Below are 17,627 nucleotides of genomic sequence, written 5' to 3' on the forward strand. Positions count from 1 at the left end.
ATCCTTTATTTTTTAAACATTTCCATCCCCACAAGATTCTTTATCTCATTTGCAGTGAATTCCCATTCCCACCCTCAGTCCCAGGCAACCAGTAATCTTTATGTATTTATGGGGTTGACATTTCTGTTCATATAAATGGGATCATACCATATGTGGTCTTCATGTCTGGCTTCTTTCACCTAGTGTTATGTTTTTGAAGTTCATCCATGTTGTAGCATGTAGCACAGGCTCCTTTTTATTACTGAGTAATACTCCATGGTGAATATACTCCTTTTTGTTTATTCATTCACCATGGATATTTGGGTTGTTCCCAGTTTGGGGCTACTATGAATAATGCTGTGAACACTTGTGAGAGGTCTCTGTATGCACATAGATTTCTATTTCTCTTATGTGAAATACCTACAAGTGGATTGCTGGATTTAAAAAATATATATATTTTTAAAGATTTTATTTATTTATTTGACAGAGATCACAAGTAGGCAGAGAGGCAGGCAGAGATAGAGAGGGGGAAGCGGGCTCCCTCCTGAGCACAGTCTGATGCGGGGCTCGATCCCAGGACCCTGGGATCATGACCTGTGCCAAAGGCAGAGGCTTTAACCCACTGAGCCACCCAGGTGCCCCTGGAGTTACTGGATTACATGATAAATTATGTCCAACTTTTTAAGAAGTTTTACATTCCTTCAGTAATGTATGAAGGCTCTAATTCCATCAGCAATGTATGAAGGAAGTTTTATATTCCATTGTACATTCCATCAGCAATGTATGAAGGCTCTAATTTATCTGCACCTTTATCAGTATGTGGTACTGTGTGTGATTCTAGAGGCTATGAAGTAATATTTCATTTGCATTTCTCTGATGACTAATGATGTTGAACATCTTTTCATGGGCTTCTTAAGCCATCTGTAGTATCCTTGGTGAAATGTTTACTCAAGTATTATGCCCATTTTTAAAACTGAGTTGTCTACTTGAGTTCTAAGAATTTTTTTTTTTTTAAAGATTTTATTTTAGAGAGAGAGCATGAGAGGGAAGGGTCAGAGGGAGAAGCAGACTTCATGCTGAGCAGGGATCCTGATGCAGGATTTGATCTTGGGACTCCAGGATCATGACCTGAGCTGAAGGCATTCTCTTAACCAACTGAGCCATCCAGGCACCCAAGCTCTAAAGTCAATATATTCTAGATACAAGTGCTTTACCGAAATATAATTTGCAAATACTTCCTCCCAGTCTGTGGCTTGTCTTGGATTTTCTTAATGATGTTTTTGAGCTGCAGAAGTTTAAGAAATTGACTGATTTACCAATTTTTTTCTGTTAATGGATCATGCTTTTGGTGTCTGTGGGTAAGAACTCTGCCTAATTTAAGGTCACATAGATTTTCTAATGTTTTATTTTTTTAATTTTTCAAGTTTATTTATCTGAGAGACAGCACATGTGTGATTGCGGGGAGGGGCAGAGGGAGAGATTGTCAAACAGACTCCCCCCGCCAAGCACGGAGCCCAAGCTGGGGCTCCATCAAATGACCCATGAAACCATGACCTGAGCTAAAGCCAAGAGTTGAGCACTTAACCAAGTGAGCCACCCAGGTGCCTCCCAAATACAGTGGGTCACGATCCCAGGGTCCTGGGCTAGGACCCTGAGTCAGGCTCCCTGCTTAGCGGGGAGCCAGCTTTTTCCTCTGCTGCTCCCCTTGCTTGTGCTCTCTTGCTATGTCAAATAAATAAGGTCTTTAAAAAAAAAATCTGCCTTCAGCTCAGGTCATGCCAGGACTCTGGGACCGAACACCACATTGGGCTCCCTGCTTAGCAGGAAGTCTGCTTGTCACTCTTCTGCTCCCTTTGGCCCTCCCCCACACTCATGCTCACTCTCACTTGCTCTCTCTCAAGTAAATTAATAAAATCTTTTAAAAAAAAGCACATCTAATTGCTGAATGAGATGAGATCCTTAAAAAGAATTAAGACTTGGTCAAAGCCATTAGTATGCTTTGTTTTAATTTCAACATATAGGGATCTAGTTTCTTTAAAACCTTCAAAGGTGAGGGGTTAATTATGCTCCTGATAGAGTTTATTCAAGTAAACTTTATTCCTCTATTGTCCTCTTTCCTGTGTCCCAGTTTATCTTTGTATCCTGGGTTCCTAGGGTGGCCGGCACATAGCGCCTGCTTAAAATGTTGGTTATGTTGAAATTAAGAGCATAAATGTGGGAGGAATTTCTGCAACCCCAAAATGGGTCTCAAACTAGCCACGTAGCACACATTATAAACTGGACAATCAGCCTCCTTGTTAACTAATCAGATTGCATGCTTCCATTAATCCGTCTTAGCCATGCTTACTGTGGAAAGTATGGTATAAAGATTTATGGACCAGAAATAATGGGGACAGCTGGAGTTTAAATGGGAAAGTGCACAGGTGAATTTCAGAGACAGAAGGGTGGCATTAACAGAAACGTCTATAATTATGGATTATTTTGTGCTGGGTCTATAATGAATGGATTAGTTTCCTCCTCAGATGGGATTGTCCCTTGGTGCCCATGGTATAGCATGGCCCCTATTTGTAAAGACATCTGTCTGAAGATCATAACACATCTCTGACTTTCAGTCCGGTAATCTTACTAATGATCAAGTCCTAAAATAAACTTTTTTTGTTGTTGTTGTTGTTTTTGTTTTTTCCCCAGTTCAAACAGTAGGAGGATTACTGAACCTAGAAATTACAGTTCCTGATTAGGCTTCATGTTAGATTTCAACATTTTACAGTTATCTACCAATAGAGCTATATATTCCCATCCCCCTTATTTTTTTTTTAAGATTTTATTTATTTATTTGACAGACAGAGATCACAAGTAGGCAGAGAAGCAGGCAGAGAGAGAGGAGGAAGCAGACTCCCTGCTGAGCAGAGAGCCCGATGTGGAGCCCGATGTGGGGCTCGATCCCAGGACCCTGGGATCATGACCTGAGCCGAAAGCAGAGGCTTTAATCCACTGAGCCACCCAGGCGCCCCCCATCCCCCTTCTTAAAACCCTATTTGTGTTATATAATATTGGCCAAAGGTTGGACTCTGTTCAGGTAACAGAATGATAAAGTAAGGGTGTGTGTATTTCAGATATCTAATGTGGGCCTAAGTGTGAGAACTTGAGTTTTGCAAGTGGAAAATGTTAACAGTATTAGTGTCGCATACTAATTGTATTTTCAAAACACATTTTAACTTCTTTTCACATTTTCAAAATGTGATACTTACAAAAATGAAATTTAATGGTAGAACATGTTTTTAAAGTAACTGTATCTCTATCCATCTGTATATAGCTTTTCCCATTGGTACATATAATTTCCTCAGACCTTAAGTACTCTGCATTTGGTAACAACATGATGGGCTCATATGCTCTTATTCACACAGTACATGTTGATTAGGGTTGATTTAGGCATAATTTTCAGAGACAACTGTGGGTGTAATTTATATGATTAGTAACTAATAGCTAGACATTTTAAGTAGTCACCTATCTCATTTTGTTTAAGTAGGTTCTCTCCACCTTGGCACTACTGACATTTTGAACTGGATAATTTTTTGTTCGAGGAAGATTCTGTGCATTGTAGGATACTCAGCAGCATCTCTGGCTTCTAACCCCTGGATGCCAGGAGTACCTCCCAATCCCCCCCTCAGATGTGACAACATCTCCAGATGTTGCTAAATGGGCCTTAGTGGGCAAAATTGCCTCCAGTTGAGAACCACTGGTTTAAAACAAGCAAAATACACATTTGCTCCTGTGAGGAAACTTCTTTATAGTCTTTGTACATGGTAAGAGCCTATATTATAGTTAATCAACCTCCACGGACAAATAAAGTCTTACTTGAATGGTTAACACATACTTTTAATACACTTGAAACTTAGGTATGGAATGAGGCAAAACTTATTAAAAGGGGACTCTCAGTAAGTAAATGAGTCTTTTGGGCTATGTTATCCTGTCTTGAATCACTGTAGAAGAAAATCGGCCAGGGATAATCTCCCCTTTATAAAAATAAGCTCATTTGACTTGAAAGGAAATTACCTCCTTCAGGCCAATTTTAGTAAAACCTAGGTTGGAGGAGGTATCAGTGACTGCATTTTTCTGCATAAGGAATAACAGTAACAAAACCTCTCAGTTTGAAATGCTTCTGCTGAAAATGTTTATTAAATACATTATTACACCATATTTAGGAATATTGTATTTGTAATGTCAGGGTCATCATCTCAAATACATTGTTGGTATTTATGGGAAGTTGCCTTTTTTAAAAAAAAGTATTTATTTACTGAGCGAGAAAGAGCCCATAAGTGGGGGCACAGGCAGAGGGAGAGAAGGGGAGAGAATCTCAAGCAGCCTTTGCTGATCACAGTGCCCAATTTGGGGCTTGATATCACCACACTGAGATTGTGACCAGAGCCAAAATCCAGAATGAGACATAAGCCCCCAGTTCTCCCTGGGACGCTGCTTTTTCAAACCAACCCCTCCTACTGTCTTTTGTTGCGATTTGTTTCTTTCCTAAAAAGTTGAAATACAGATGGAGAAATCCAGTAAATGGATTCTAAATCATTCTCCTCCTAGCTCTCTCCTGGCTTGTTTACTCAATTCCCTGTGTTGGAACTGACTCAGGAGTAAATGTGGGGGTGGCCCCTGTTGGGCTAAGATGGGGCAGAGAATGAACTGTCTGTGGGAACAAGTTCATGTTTGGGCTGCTGTCCTGTATCTTTATGAAATATCGATGTCCCTCAGTCCTGGTGGCTCATATCAGGTGAGTGATTTCCAGCACAACTCTTTCTCTGTTCTTTGACAAAGCAAATCATTAAGACATCTAAGATTTGAAAGCACCTTAAGGATTAGTGATTGGCTATAAATCTTATTGAAGACCAATCTCTTTGATATATGGTTTTGGGGGGTATTAACTTTGAAATGGCAAGAAAAAAAAGTCTCTCCTGTTAATGCCTCATTGTGATTAATGGTTTACACAGACATTATATAGCTTTACACGTGTGAGACTTAAAAAGAATGGAAGAAGCCTGCCACTCTGGAACAGTCTGAAACGACTGGGACAATACACTGTGTTAGCTGTTTCTACATTGTTCCCACCGGAGGCACTGTACTGTGGGTACTCAAGTATTGACAGAGTTTCACGATCAAGATCTAACTTCTGAAAACAATAGATCACCCTGTATTTATTAACTGGCTAAAAATTTCAAGCAAACTTTCCCCTTGCATTTGGGAGAAAATAAGCTCTAGGCATTCTGCTTAATTCTAGCATGACTTAGGAGGAAAGCGCCAACATCTGCCTAGGCTTGTTTAAGCATAATGGCAGTGTGAGCATAATTATCACGCCCCCAGGGATCCTCATTTATGTGGCAACTAGGTGATACCCACAAGACACCCTCCAAGTGGGATGCCTGAGCGCCCCAGCTCAGCCCAGCAATTGAGAAACACAAGAGTGCAGTTCTCAAAAAGCCAGCCTGGGCCACATCTGAAAACCACACCCTCGGCCCCAATTTGCTTACATTTGCTACATTTTAATTTTACAAAGTGCTTTCACAAGGTCTTATTTTATGATAACCTCTTAAGGACATATTCCAACCACTGCCTAGAAAGGAAAAAGAACATTTACCATTTGCATACAGATCCACAGGCTGTGCGCTTTGGTGTATTAGTTAAACTGCCCGAATAATAGAATGGGACGATAAAGACCAAAGTTCATTACTTGTCAGGGAGTCTGAATTGTAATATTCAGGTACGGATCTCAAGGAGGACGAGGACAGAACTAGTGCTTTGCCAACCTAGGACCACCTCTGCAAGAATGTTTACCTATTCCCATTTCCCGAGAACTCCCCATAGACCCAGATTACAAAACCCCAATGCAGACTACTTTTGTAGCAAGTACTTTACCAATATTGTTCCCTAGCTAGATTCCAGTAAAACAGATACTGCAGACATTTACAACATTTACAGAATTCTCCATAAAATGAACATTAAGTGCTGACCATCTTGCTGGGGTTTAGAAATCTGATTTCACCGTGAAATGCCATACTGCATTCTGACCTTCAATTGTGAAGTCATCCTGCTTCATTGACTTCATAATTTTACTGCTGGGGTGTAAGAAGTTTGGTTTTGGCAGGGAGGATTTTCTTACTCAGTGTCTTCAGTCAAGGCTTCCTGATCTCTTCCACATTCTGGCACATCTGTGGAATGAGTTGTGCATTTGTGTGTGGCTACAAGTAACCAGCCCAAGGATAGCTTCCCCGAGGGGAGCGATTTCTCAGTGCTCAGGATGGAAAGTTGTGCAGTTTACTCCCCACCATGTGCTCTGCTGCAAACCCGCGTGGAAAGCTGCAGGTCGGCTTGGGCAGATGTCTCTGGGGGCGGGGGGCAGCCAGCATCAGCTCCACTGTAGCACCGAGAGTAGAACTGGTTCCAAAAGATATTTTAGAGGGTTAGTGTGGTCTTCTTCATTTCTCCTGAGCAGTTCTGTAACGTGAGCCTGGTTTCCGCTGAGAGTCAGAATTTGAATACAGCAGGTGCTATGCATATGCGTGTTTTTAAATTTAAAGTGATGACGTGATTAATGCCTTTTAATCAATACTTCAGAGTCTAAGCTCTTCGAGTGCGCCAAGGCTTAAACAGGCTGGGCAATGACCTTTTTGGACAGCCTAGAAGGTTTCCTGAAAATTTAACTGAAATAATACTGTGAAAAGTGAACTCCCTTCACTGTGGTGGTTCTGCTGATTAGTCTGAATTCCATCTATAGTATGAAACCTGCAGTGACTACCCAAGTGCCACACACACGTAAGAATATTTTTTCTACTCAGCTCTCTGCGATGCTTCTTGGCCACACGGATAAATGATAAATGCCTAGAGAAAATGTCAATGTACTGATAGTTTTTCAAAATGTTAGCTCCCCATTCACCTAAGGGGTGGTTGAAAATAAGCAGCCTCCTGGAAGACACTTTTATGGCTGAAAATCTGACACTAGCATGGCAATCTTTTCTACCTCGGCTGTGCCAAGTCTGCTCGGAGAAGACCGTCAAAATTCCTTGCTCGGTAATGTGCAATGTGGCCATTAGATCTGGGTGTTCCTAAGAAAGAGCAGAGGTTCCTAAATGGAAATCCAAAAACAGAACAAAGACACCTAGACTCTTCTGCTTCTAAGAAGAAGAATGGTAAGGATAAAACCAGCTTGCATTTTAACAACAAATAAGAGCTCTTCAGGTCTTTTAGGCTGACCTTTAATGAGTAAAATAAAAATCCTTCACATATCAAGTTTAAGTTTACTTTGTAGCTAATAGCCTAAAATGAAATCTTAATTTTTCTTGCTTACATGATTTTTTGTCCTTCTCTATTCTAACTTCTTTCAGATGAGCTTTTACAATAGAAAAAATTTCAGTATTTCTCCTCATGTAAATAGAAAAAAAATACATAGATTAAAACTGAATCGAGATTCAACATTCACTTTTGTATGATGAGGTGAATTTCATTCATTTCGGGATAGTCACAGAGAAAAAGACAGGCAAGCCGGTTTTTTAGACTGCCTCACATGGACACTCCAAATTGTGCTGGGAGTGTCCTTGTTCTGTCAGAAATACTCTGTCTGGGAACCTTCCCTAAAGGTGTGCGGTGCCTCAGGGCCTGCGCGGTGCCCGCCCTGGGCTCCTTCTCCGGGGCAGCCCAGAGAGCGCCTGCCTGGAGGGAGAGGTGCTGCTGTTATTGCCCAGGTGAGCGAGAAGCAGGGGAAGAGCAAGCACTCTCCTGAGACTGGACTTTATTGTGTGGTGACAAGTTTCACAATCATGCTGATGATCCGGGATCCTCGAGGACATGTACACAGATCTATGCTTGGGTTTTTTATCTTATCCTGGAGGAGCTGGTCAAGTTCACAACGGAGTTCCTTTACTAATTCGGCCACCTAAAATGAAAGTTGCAATGTGAGCAGTGATTGGGGCACCAGGGGAGGAAAGGTTAGTAAAGGTAATGTCCCACTGATGATTATCATTATCTAGATTTCTGGTAGTAATTTTAACTCCATGCGGGGGTGGGGAGGAGAAACTAAACACATTTTTATTCTAAAGGGCTTCTAAAATTTCTTGATGCAACTATAAGAACATTCACTCAATGTCAGCTCTACAATATAATAAATGAAAGCTATTATAAAAAGGCTCCTCTGGCACATCTCATTTAACGAAAAGAGAATGACTTCTATGTAGTGTTCTGCATATTAAAGCCTGGTCAACTTTTACAATTTGCTCCAAGAGGAAAATGGAGAATTTAAAATGCTAGCTATTGGGGCACCTGGATGGCTCAGTGGGTTGAGCCGCTGCCTTTGGCTCAGGTCATGATCTTGGGGTCCTGGGATGGAGTCCCGCATCGGGCTCTCCACTCAGCGGGGAGCCTGCTTCCCTCCCTTTCTCTCTCTGCCTCCTTGTGATCTTTCTTTGACAAATAAATAAATAAAATCTTTAAAAAAAATAAAATAAAATGCTAGATGTTAAACCAAAAAATCTGTAGCTTTGGGATACATTTGATGCTTTCATGGTAAGAAACAGCTCCACATTTTTTATGGCGTTTTCTTATGCTTCTGTGTAGTGGGCATGGAGAGGTCTTCCCAACATGGTTTGCTGCTCCCCGATCATTTGGCAACTGTGCAGTTTGCACCCCAACCTAACTCCAACAGGCTCATGCCATGAGCTTTGCCAGAGTGAATGACTCAGATCATCTGGGCCTTAGAATTTATGACATTCCTTTGGCCAGAGAAATTGATTTAGGAGAGGAAGTTTCTTGTCTCCATTCCTGCACAGTTTGCTGCTGCACAGATGTGAGGCCTGGAGCTATGGCAGTCACACTGCTACCATGAGGTCAGCCAGGCTTTTGTTATACTTGAGCTGCTGAATTAAACCAACCATGCCTGGCCTTCTAGACCTTTTCCATGCAAGATGGCAGACTCCTGTCACATGTGGCTAATCTAATGGCAAGTTTGAACAGATGTGCTGTGAGTGTAAAGTACACCCCAGATTTTAAAGATTTAGTATAAAAACCCAATATAAAATATCTCAATAAATTCTTATACTGATTACATGTTGAAATTAAAACTTTTTAGCTGTATTACATTAAATAAAATTAAGATTAGTTTCACCTATTTTTTACATGTGGTTACTAGAAAAACAAAATTACATATATGGCTCACATATTTTTATTGGACTATGCTGCTTTAGACTTCATAGTTAGATGTGCCAATACTCATTAATGTTGGCATTTCTGCTTCTTGCTACCTTTCTACCAGATGCAAATGTTAAAATGAATTTTTAGTTCCTAAACAGATATTCCTCCTTAAATATTTCTGCAGAGATTCCAACAGTGAATACGTGAGACCTGAGAATAAAAGAATTCAGGCCCGTTACCTTTATTTTTTCCTTAATGGTAGTGGTAGAATCGGGGTGATTTTTGTTTATTTTTGCTCATCTACATTTCCTGGGAACATGCGTTTGTACAACAATTAGGAAAGTCCAACAACTCACTCACGGCTTCTGTCCCAAACCCTTCAGACCAGCCCATCCCGGGCTCCCCTCCCCATGCACTTTCCAGTCTCTCACTGAGCCTCTAGCTCTGGCCTCTGTCTAGCCTCGATCGCTCTCCGCTCTCCGTGTCCCACCGCCCCTCTCATCCTTCTTTCTTCCTGAGCACTGTCGTCCTCATCCCCTGAAGGAATGCCCTCTACTTCACAGCACAAAGCCCCTCAGGGCCCACGCCTCACAGACAGGCCCGCTAGCCCTTACCTGATGCGAAGCAGCCGCAAATCGGATCCAACCATCATCCAAGGACACAATAAACTCCCCTCTCTGAAGCTGCACGCTCACTTGGCCTCCGCCGAACAGGACCAGTGGGTACACGGACACCACACTGCAGTCTCGAATGAACACCCGACTAGTTTTGATCTTTTCGTGGTACACCAGGTAGGGGCTGTCAAAGTGTCTGACCTGGAACAGAAAACCTCAGATGATGACACCGTTAGCGGGGGCGGGGGACCCCCCCCCTTCCACAGACTGAAGCACCACCTGTCCGTGAACGACTCCCCCAGTTCTCTCCAGCCGGTACCTGTCCCCCAGCCAAGGCCAGGCTTCCACGCGCGACTGCCTTCTGGCATCTCACCCTGGAGAGCTGATAAGCACGTTGGACTTCCATTCAAAAGGAATTCTTGCTGTCCACCCCCCACCGACAGTACGCCCCTCCCGCTCAGGACACGATGCTCCCATTCGCCTCGCAGCTCACGTCCCACATTCGAAGCCATCCGACTGTTCTTTCCCCTCACTCCATCGAAATTATCCCGAGGTCCTGTCGGTTCTATTTTCTAAAAACATAAGGAACTGACATATTCTCCCCACTGCGACAGGGACCACCTCAGCTCGGAGCATTACCGACCCCCCCAGGCCACCGCTGTGGCTTCCTTCGCGCTCGCCAGCCTTCTGCTTTCCCTCTTCAGTCTCTTTCCCACCCAGCAGCCACCATGATCCTTTACAAAGGTCCGCTCAGAACCCTCCGGGGACGAAGAAGAAAACCTCAGATCCTTACCACGGCCTGTACCAGGGCCCACATGACCTGGCCCTGCCTGCTTGTCCCAGCACAGCTGCTCTTCTGGCTCCTCACGTCCCACTCCGCCTGTCCTGGCTGTTGGCCTGCGTCCCCCACCTCCCCGCCCCCCACCAGCACGCCAGTGTGCCTCCGACTTCATTTCCTCTGCTGGAATGTTCTCTCCTTAGATATCTCCATGGCTCGGCCTTCACTGCATTTAGGATCTGCTCAGTCGTTTTCTCCTCAGAGAGCTCTTCCCTGACCACTCAGCAAAATGGCCTCTCTCCGGTCACTCTCAACCTCTTATTCTGTTTTATTTCTCTTAGTAGCATTTGTCACTGACTTGAGATGATCTGTTTACTTGTTTCTTGCCTGTCTTCCTCAGCAGAACAGAAGCTCCCTGAGGATAGAGCCCTTGTCTAGTTCATCCACTGTCTTCCACAGCCCACCACAGTGCCCGGCACAGAGGAGTCGCGAGTAGACACTGAACGGATGCATGAATAATTCGGATTCATTGCATGAATGCCATGGCAACCTTGGAAGAGGAGTGGAGCTAACTCAGACCTCTAGCTCCTAAGTACATGTGCGGCTGAGTGACCAGATGACCTCCCGGACCTCAAATTCTTCTGAGCTTTAAGGAGACCCTTTTCATGCTTTGCAGACATGTTACTCAGTAGTTGCAAGGGGCTGACCAGTCCTAACAATTCAAATTCTCTTCCTCCGTCCTCCTGTCCTCTTTTGTTCCACTCTCCTCGAAGTTTTATTGAGCATCTGCTTTCAGTTAGGCACCACGCTCAACATCGAGAAAATAAAAATGCAGACATACAATTCGTGTCTTTAGGATTTCACAATTCCACAAAGGAAATGTACCATAAACCGTAAAATAATGTGATAAACACAACAGTGGATAAAATGCACGATGGCAGAACCAGAAGTAAAAAGCAACTTTGAGGGAGAGCTGCTTCATGGAAGCTCAAAGGCTAGGAGCCTGCTTAGAATGAGAGGAAGTGTGTCCTTCCCGTGTCCAAAGTCATGGCACACAGAAGGACCTAGGGAGGAGCGGTGGGGGACATGGTACAGGAGGGGCCAGGCACGCAGGGTCCCAGGAGCATCTGCAGGAGATTCCACACAGGAAGAGTTCTAAGCCAGGGAATGACAGGACTGAATGTGTGTTTTGCAAAGTTAATTTTGGCAGCAGCACCCAGAGAAAGGACCAGAAGTCAGATCGTGATAGCACTTTAGGCAGGAGACAGATGTTGGGGTTTGAACTGAGGAAGGGGCAGTGGGGAGAAAAGGAGTCGGCCCGTCCAAGAGTGTCGGAAGGTGCAACTGCTGGGACCCGCAGTCCAAAGGGACTGGAGTAAGGAGAAGAGTGGCAGGGACCCTGTGACCGCAGGGCTCTGACGGGGATGGTGCTGTTCACCGAGGCAGGGAGGAAAGGAAGAGAAGAGCTCCAGCTGGAGCTCATCCGGCTGATGAGCTCCAGCTGGAGAGCTCAGAAGCCTAGGCCTGAGACAGGGATCCCGGGCTCTGTGACAGCATGGAGGTGGCAGTCAGGATCACGCCCTGATGGTTCGGGAAGAGTAAACTGGAACGTATGGAGAAAAGGAGGTCTACGGACAGAACCACAATTTCAGAGCGAAGGAAGAGGAACTAGTCAAAGAAGTGTCGGGGATGATGAGAGAGAGAGAAAGAAGAAAGTGGCATTTCAGGAGCAAAACCATATCAAAGATAGTTTCATGGGTGCCTGGGCGGCTCCGTTGTTAAGCATCTGTCTTCAGCTCGGGTCACGATCCCAGGGTCCTGGGATTGAGTCCCACATTGGGCTCCCTGCTCAGCGGGGAGCCTGCTTCTCCCTTTCCCATTCTCCCTGCTTGTGTTCCCTCTCTCACTGTGTCTCTCTCTGCCAAATAAATAAATAAATAAATAAATAAATAAATATTCTTAAAAAAAAAAAAAAAAGATGGTTTCAGGACAGGAGGTTAGTGCTGTCTAATACTACGCAAGAGTCAAGTTTGATGAGGACCAGGGGGAGGGGGTGTGTTCTCTGGGTTTGAAGACTAGGAGGCCATGTGTAACCTCTGGTGAGTTGAGTGGAGCCGCAGGAGCGCAGCCCGGCAGCGGCAGCGGCAGGAGGAAGAAGCACCCAGGAGGCGCCATCGGCAAGTACAGGCTGTTCCCTTTTAAGACACACATTTAGTGATGCAGTTACAGCCTGACTTCTTAAGAAATGACTGCTGCAGAGAAACAATTTTACGTCTGAAAGCAGGTTTGAGCAGTTTTTCAGTATCCAGTAGAATTTTCTTTTTTTTTTTTTTTAAGATTTTATTTATTTATTTGACAGAGAGAGATCACAAGTGGGCAGAAAGGCAGGCAGAGAGAGAGGAAGGGAAGCAGGCTCTCCGCTGAGCAGAGAGCCCGGCGCGGGACTCGATCCCAGGACCCCGAGATCATGACCTGAGCCGAAGGCAGCGGCTTAACCCACTGAGCCACCCAGGCACCCTATCCAGTAGAATTTTCTTAAAATGGAAATAGTCTTTCCCCAAACAGTCCAATTTCTAGTCTGTTCATGCTTATTCAACCTTCCCCAAGTCAGTGGTGCTGCTGGGGACAAAGAATGATAGAAGGGGGGTGGGCTGACTTGAAGGGACCGTGCTGCTCTCTGTAAGGCCTGTCGTGTGTAAATGCAGGTGTACCCCACCACTCCGACCTGATAGTTCACCGATGAAGGGTGGATGTGCACATAGCCATCATTCTTGGTGACAAACTTCAGCTCCTCTGATTTGGGCTGCATTCTGACAGCTCCGGTACTGGTCTTCTGAAATTTCCCTTCTGGGCTTTTCACCTAAACAACAGGTATTTTTGGTGGGGGCCGGGGGCGGGGATAATGCAAACGCGTGTGCGTATGCATGCATACATGCGCGCGCGCGCACACACACACACACACACACACACATTTCTTTCCATACAAGTTATTAGGAAAGAAGAAGAAAATAATGATATCCTATAATCACACAATTAAGAGATAATTAGCACTATATTTGATAAATATTTTAGTCTTTGGTCCTAGATTTGTTTATATACAGAAACAAAGAAACTATAAATGCATGACATAAATAAAAATATACACGCACTGAAACTAATGTAGGATCATTTTCTCCAATCTACTTTTAAACTTAATACATTGAGAACATCTTTCCATGTTGTTAAATATTTTCTTAAAACAATTCTAAATGGCTAACCTAGTTAAAAGATCTAAAATAATTTAACTAATAAATTCCCTCTTATTGGTACTTTAGACTGTTTGCAATTATAAACAGAGCTGGAATGAACATTTGCTTTGCTGTACCTTTATGCGTATCTGTAATTATTTCCTAACAAATAAGTCCTCAGAAATGAAATCTAGAATGGGTGTATCAATTTGTACTCCCACTCAGAGTGACAGGGTTCATTGTGGAGGGCTTCTGACAGCACCAGTATTATAATTTTTAAAAACTTGTCTCACATCATAATCACCCAAAGCCCATAGTTTACCTTAGGGTTCACTCTTGGTCGTGTATATTCTATGGGTTTGTGTAAATGTAAATGATATGCACCTATTACAATGGTATCATACAGAGTCTTTTCATTGCCCTAAAAGTTTATGCTCTGCCTGCTTTATTCTTCCCAGTCCTTGGTTTTGCTTTTTTTCCCCTCTATCTCCATACTTTTGTTTCAAATGGTTTTTTAAAATAAATTTCAAATGGTTTGAAAAGCATGCAAGTACTGAATTTCTGTGCCAGAAATTCATCAGCAGATGTCAACCGAGCATTTAACAAAATGTTAAATGAGAAACAATTTAGCACTCAGAAAAACTCTTAGTCTTTCTAGGTTTGGCAAGGACTGGATAATTAAAACTTAGGTAAAAGTCCAATAGCACAGAGAGGAGGATATTCCAGAAGGCTGGCCATAGGTGGTCCCACGGCAGAGCCCTGGCTTGTTTGATTTTGTTCTCATCTAACTGCAGTCCTGAGCAGAGGCCAGAGGAGAAACTGTAGTAGAACCAAACTTCTGTCTAATATAGAAGGCTAGTTATGCACAGGTTACCCGGCTGGATGACATTTATGTCCCATTTAAATTTTTAGAACATCATAATATGCCAGAAGGATTAAAAAGGCACCTCATTTTATAAAATAAATGTGTTCTTGAACAATATATCTGAACAGATTTGGGGAACTGAAGGACTGGAAATGCATACAAAGTTTAAAAGGCTCTGTGTGTCTTTGTAGGCATCTCTTTAACACGGTAAACATGTATATCTTAGCTTATGTCCCTTGGCTAGAGATCAAATGAAGTGGGAGAACCTAGGGAAAATGTTTTGTTACCTGCACTACATTTGGATAAAGAGCAGCACACAGCATTGCTGATATCAGCTTGGGGTTCTCAGCATTTGAGTTTGCCTACAAGAGAAAGACAGCATTGATCTTATAAGTAATGTGGCTACTTCTGTTTGTACCTTGGAATTTACCATTGTATTTCATTTGCTTTCGGTCTTAAAACAAAACTAAAATACCTAATTTCTGTATTTTTGCTAGAAAAATTCCTTCTTTCTAAGTGAAAAGTAAGACTACTGGACCATAGTCATATAGGACGCACTCCAAGAAGCCCACAGTAACTCTGGGTCTCTGCAAAGCAGTGATAAAGCCAGTGTGCCCAAGGCTCAGGGGACATACTCTGGCTCTGGCTCGTGAGATGCTCATGATCTGCAGAAAGTACTAACTGCACTGGGAACTGCGCGGCATCAGGTTCATCTGGAAGAGGCATTCTTCCTGTAGTCATATAAAAAAACTATCCTCGGTTGGAAAAAGGCAGGTGTGATTTAAGAAGACATTATCGAAACATCTATTCCACCTCTTACAGGCTTATCAAGAACCGGTGTGAGGACACCTGGTGGTGCCGTTGGTTAAGCATCCGACTCTTGGTTTCAGCTCAGGTCGTGGTCTCAGGGTGGTGGGATCGAGCCCTGCATCAGGCTCCGTGTTCAGCCTGAAGCCTTCTTGAGTTTCTCTAACTCTCTCCCTCTACCCCTCCCGCTTTCATGCTCCTGCTCTTTCTGTCAAATAAATAAGTAAATAAATCTTAAAAAAAAAAAAACAAAACAAAACCAGGTGTGAAATTAAAAAAAAAAAAAAGTAGCAAAAATTAACAGAAAAAGCTTCCTTTTTTAGTAGTGTTACTTGAGACTTATTTGTGGAAAGAAAATCAAGAATGGCATCAAGCCCACTGCTCAGAGTTCTTAAATGAAAATTAAGTGAGTTAATATACTATCCGTGTACTAATTAAAGATAAATAAAAGAACTAACTACACATTTGTTACCTCTTCTCCTGTGGCGTCCAAGATACCATCTCCTCCTTGGGCTCTTTTCTCAATTTCCCTTGCTCTGAGTCCCTCCTTTACAAAGCCTATATCTGATAACAGTTCAGTGAATTGTCGTTTGAGGCTGGCCATTTCCTGAAAGAAGTTGGAAAAAAAAAACACCTTTTTTTTTTCCCCCCTTAAAAAACTCATTAATTGGATTTGGGGTAGATCTGACTTTTCCGGCAATTCTTAGGACACCAAAAAAAATAGTTTACTTTGGACCCACAACTAAAGGTGCTGTGACATTGTCTAGTTTTTCCTACTTACATTTCTGCTCTGGTCCCCTTAGCTTCTCCCTGGAGCCTAGAGTGGTTAGTGCTCTTTCTCAATGGATGCAGAACACCCAGTTCAGAACTTACTATTACCTTGTGATCTCTCTGGCTCACATCTTTTCCTAGGGATAAGGACATTATTATGTGGTTTGGATTTGGATCACATAATACCACTTTGTGTAGCTAAGCACAAGTGTGAAAAAGAAAAGAACAGAACTCTTTCTCTTCTGGCCACACTTCAAATAGAGTATCAGAAGATAGGGAAGGAGGTAAGGACAGTCAAAGGAACTGTGAGCCATGCAATACTCTCCTGTCTCTTGATGACAGCTTAAGTATTTTCTTGAAATGCCTCAAGTATACATGGATAACATGGCAAAATATAGCTAGGACTTCTCTATTATGACAAGGTTTTCGTTGATAAATCTTACTCTCTTTAGTGATAAGAGGGAACTCTAATGGACCTTTCAGATCACAGCAAAATGCACATACATCCTGAAGAAAATGAATACATTTCACAGGAAATGTAATTTGAAGGAAATATCATTTTACACTTAAATATCCACATAATATACCCTCCAGACCAGGGGTTCTCAAGCCTGGCTGCATACTAGAATCCCTTGGTGCACCCAATGACGGCAATACAGAGATGTTCAGGCCCCATTCACAGAGATCCAGATGAAATGCCTTGGGGGGGAACTGGGCATTTTTATTCATTTATTTTGTTAAGCCTCCTCAGATAAATCTAATGTGCATCCAGGACTGAAAGTTATTGTTTTGGTGTCCTTAGGACAAAGCTAGAGCCTGTGTCCTCTCGTGATGCCTCAGGGTAGTACACCTCAAGGCAGACGAGAATGAAGGCCAAGAGCAGGATTTGAAGTCTTATTTCATTTTAATAACCACATTCATTCACTTCTGCACTTCTTCTATCAATCTTGACTGAGTGACAACTCTGTGCTAAACATTGTTCCGAGCACTCGGGCTACAATGTCAAAGAAAATGGCAAGATCTCTGCTCTGAGGGAGCTTCTGGGATAGACAGATTAGACAGATAAATAAAAAAATAAATGTCAGGTAGTGGTAAGCACTAAGGACATTAATTTTGTGTTCTACTCCAGGACATCTTTTATTTATTTTTTTATTTTTTATTTTTTTTTTTTTTTAAAGATTTTATTTATTTATTTGACAGAGATCACAAGTAGGCAGAGAGGCAGGCGCAGAGAGAGGAGGAAGCAGGCTCCCTGCTGAGCAGAGAGCCTGATGCGGGGCTCGATCCCAGGACCCTGGGATCATGACCTGAGCTGAAGGCAGAGGCTTAACCCACTGAGCCACCCAGGCGCCCCCCAGGACATCTTTTAATATGAAATCAAAGTCCGTCCCCTTACCCAGCCTGAAAAT

At 43.0% G+C, this 17,627-nt stretch overlaps 1 protein-coding gene across 12 annotated transcripts in view; it reads right to left on the bottom strand.

Moving 5' to 3' along the window:
* Positions 1-4,126: 4,126 nt before the first annotated feature.
* DHX57 (DExH-box helicase 57) overlaps positions 4,127-17,627 on the bottom strand; it is a 57,416-nt gene continuing 43,915 nt past the window's right edge. For all 12 annotated transcript variants that reach the window (XM_082745679.1, XM_082745684.1, XM_082745674.1 and 9 more), the window contains exons 20-24: positions 15,920-16,054; positions 14,928-15,002; positions 13,274-13,408; positions 9,771-9,971; positions 4,127-7,906 (exon numbers count right to left, since the gene is read on the bottom strand). In XM_082745679.1, the coding sequence (XP_082601805.1) occupies positions 7,763-7,906; positions 9,771-9,971; positions 13,274-13,408; positions 14,928-15,002; positions 15,920-16,054 (690 nt within the window). In that variant the 3' untranslated portion in view covers positions 4,127-7,762. The remainder of the gene's footprint in view (positions 7,907-9,770; positions 9,972-13,273; positions 13,409-14,927; positions 15,003-15,919; positions 16,055-17,627) is intronic.

The sequence above is a fragment of the Mustela nivalis genome (assembly GCF_964662115.1).
Source record: "Mustela nivalis genome assembly, chromosome: 8".
Taxonomy (NCBI): Eukaryota; Metazoa; Chordata; class Mammalia; order Carnivora; family Mustelidae; genus Mustela; species Mustela nivalis.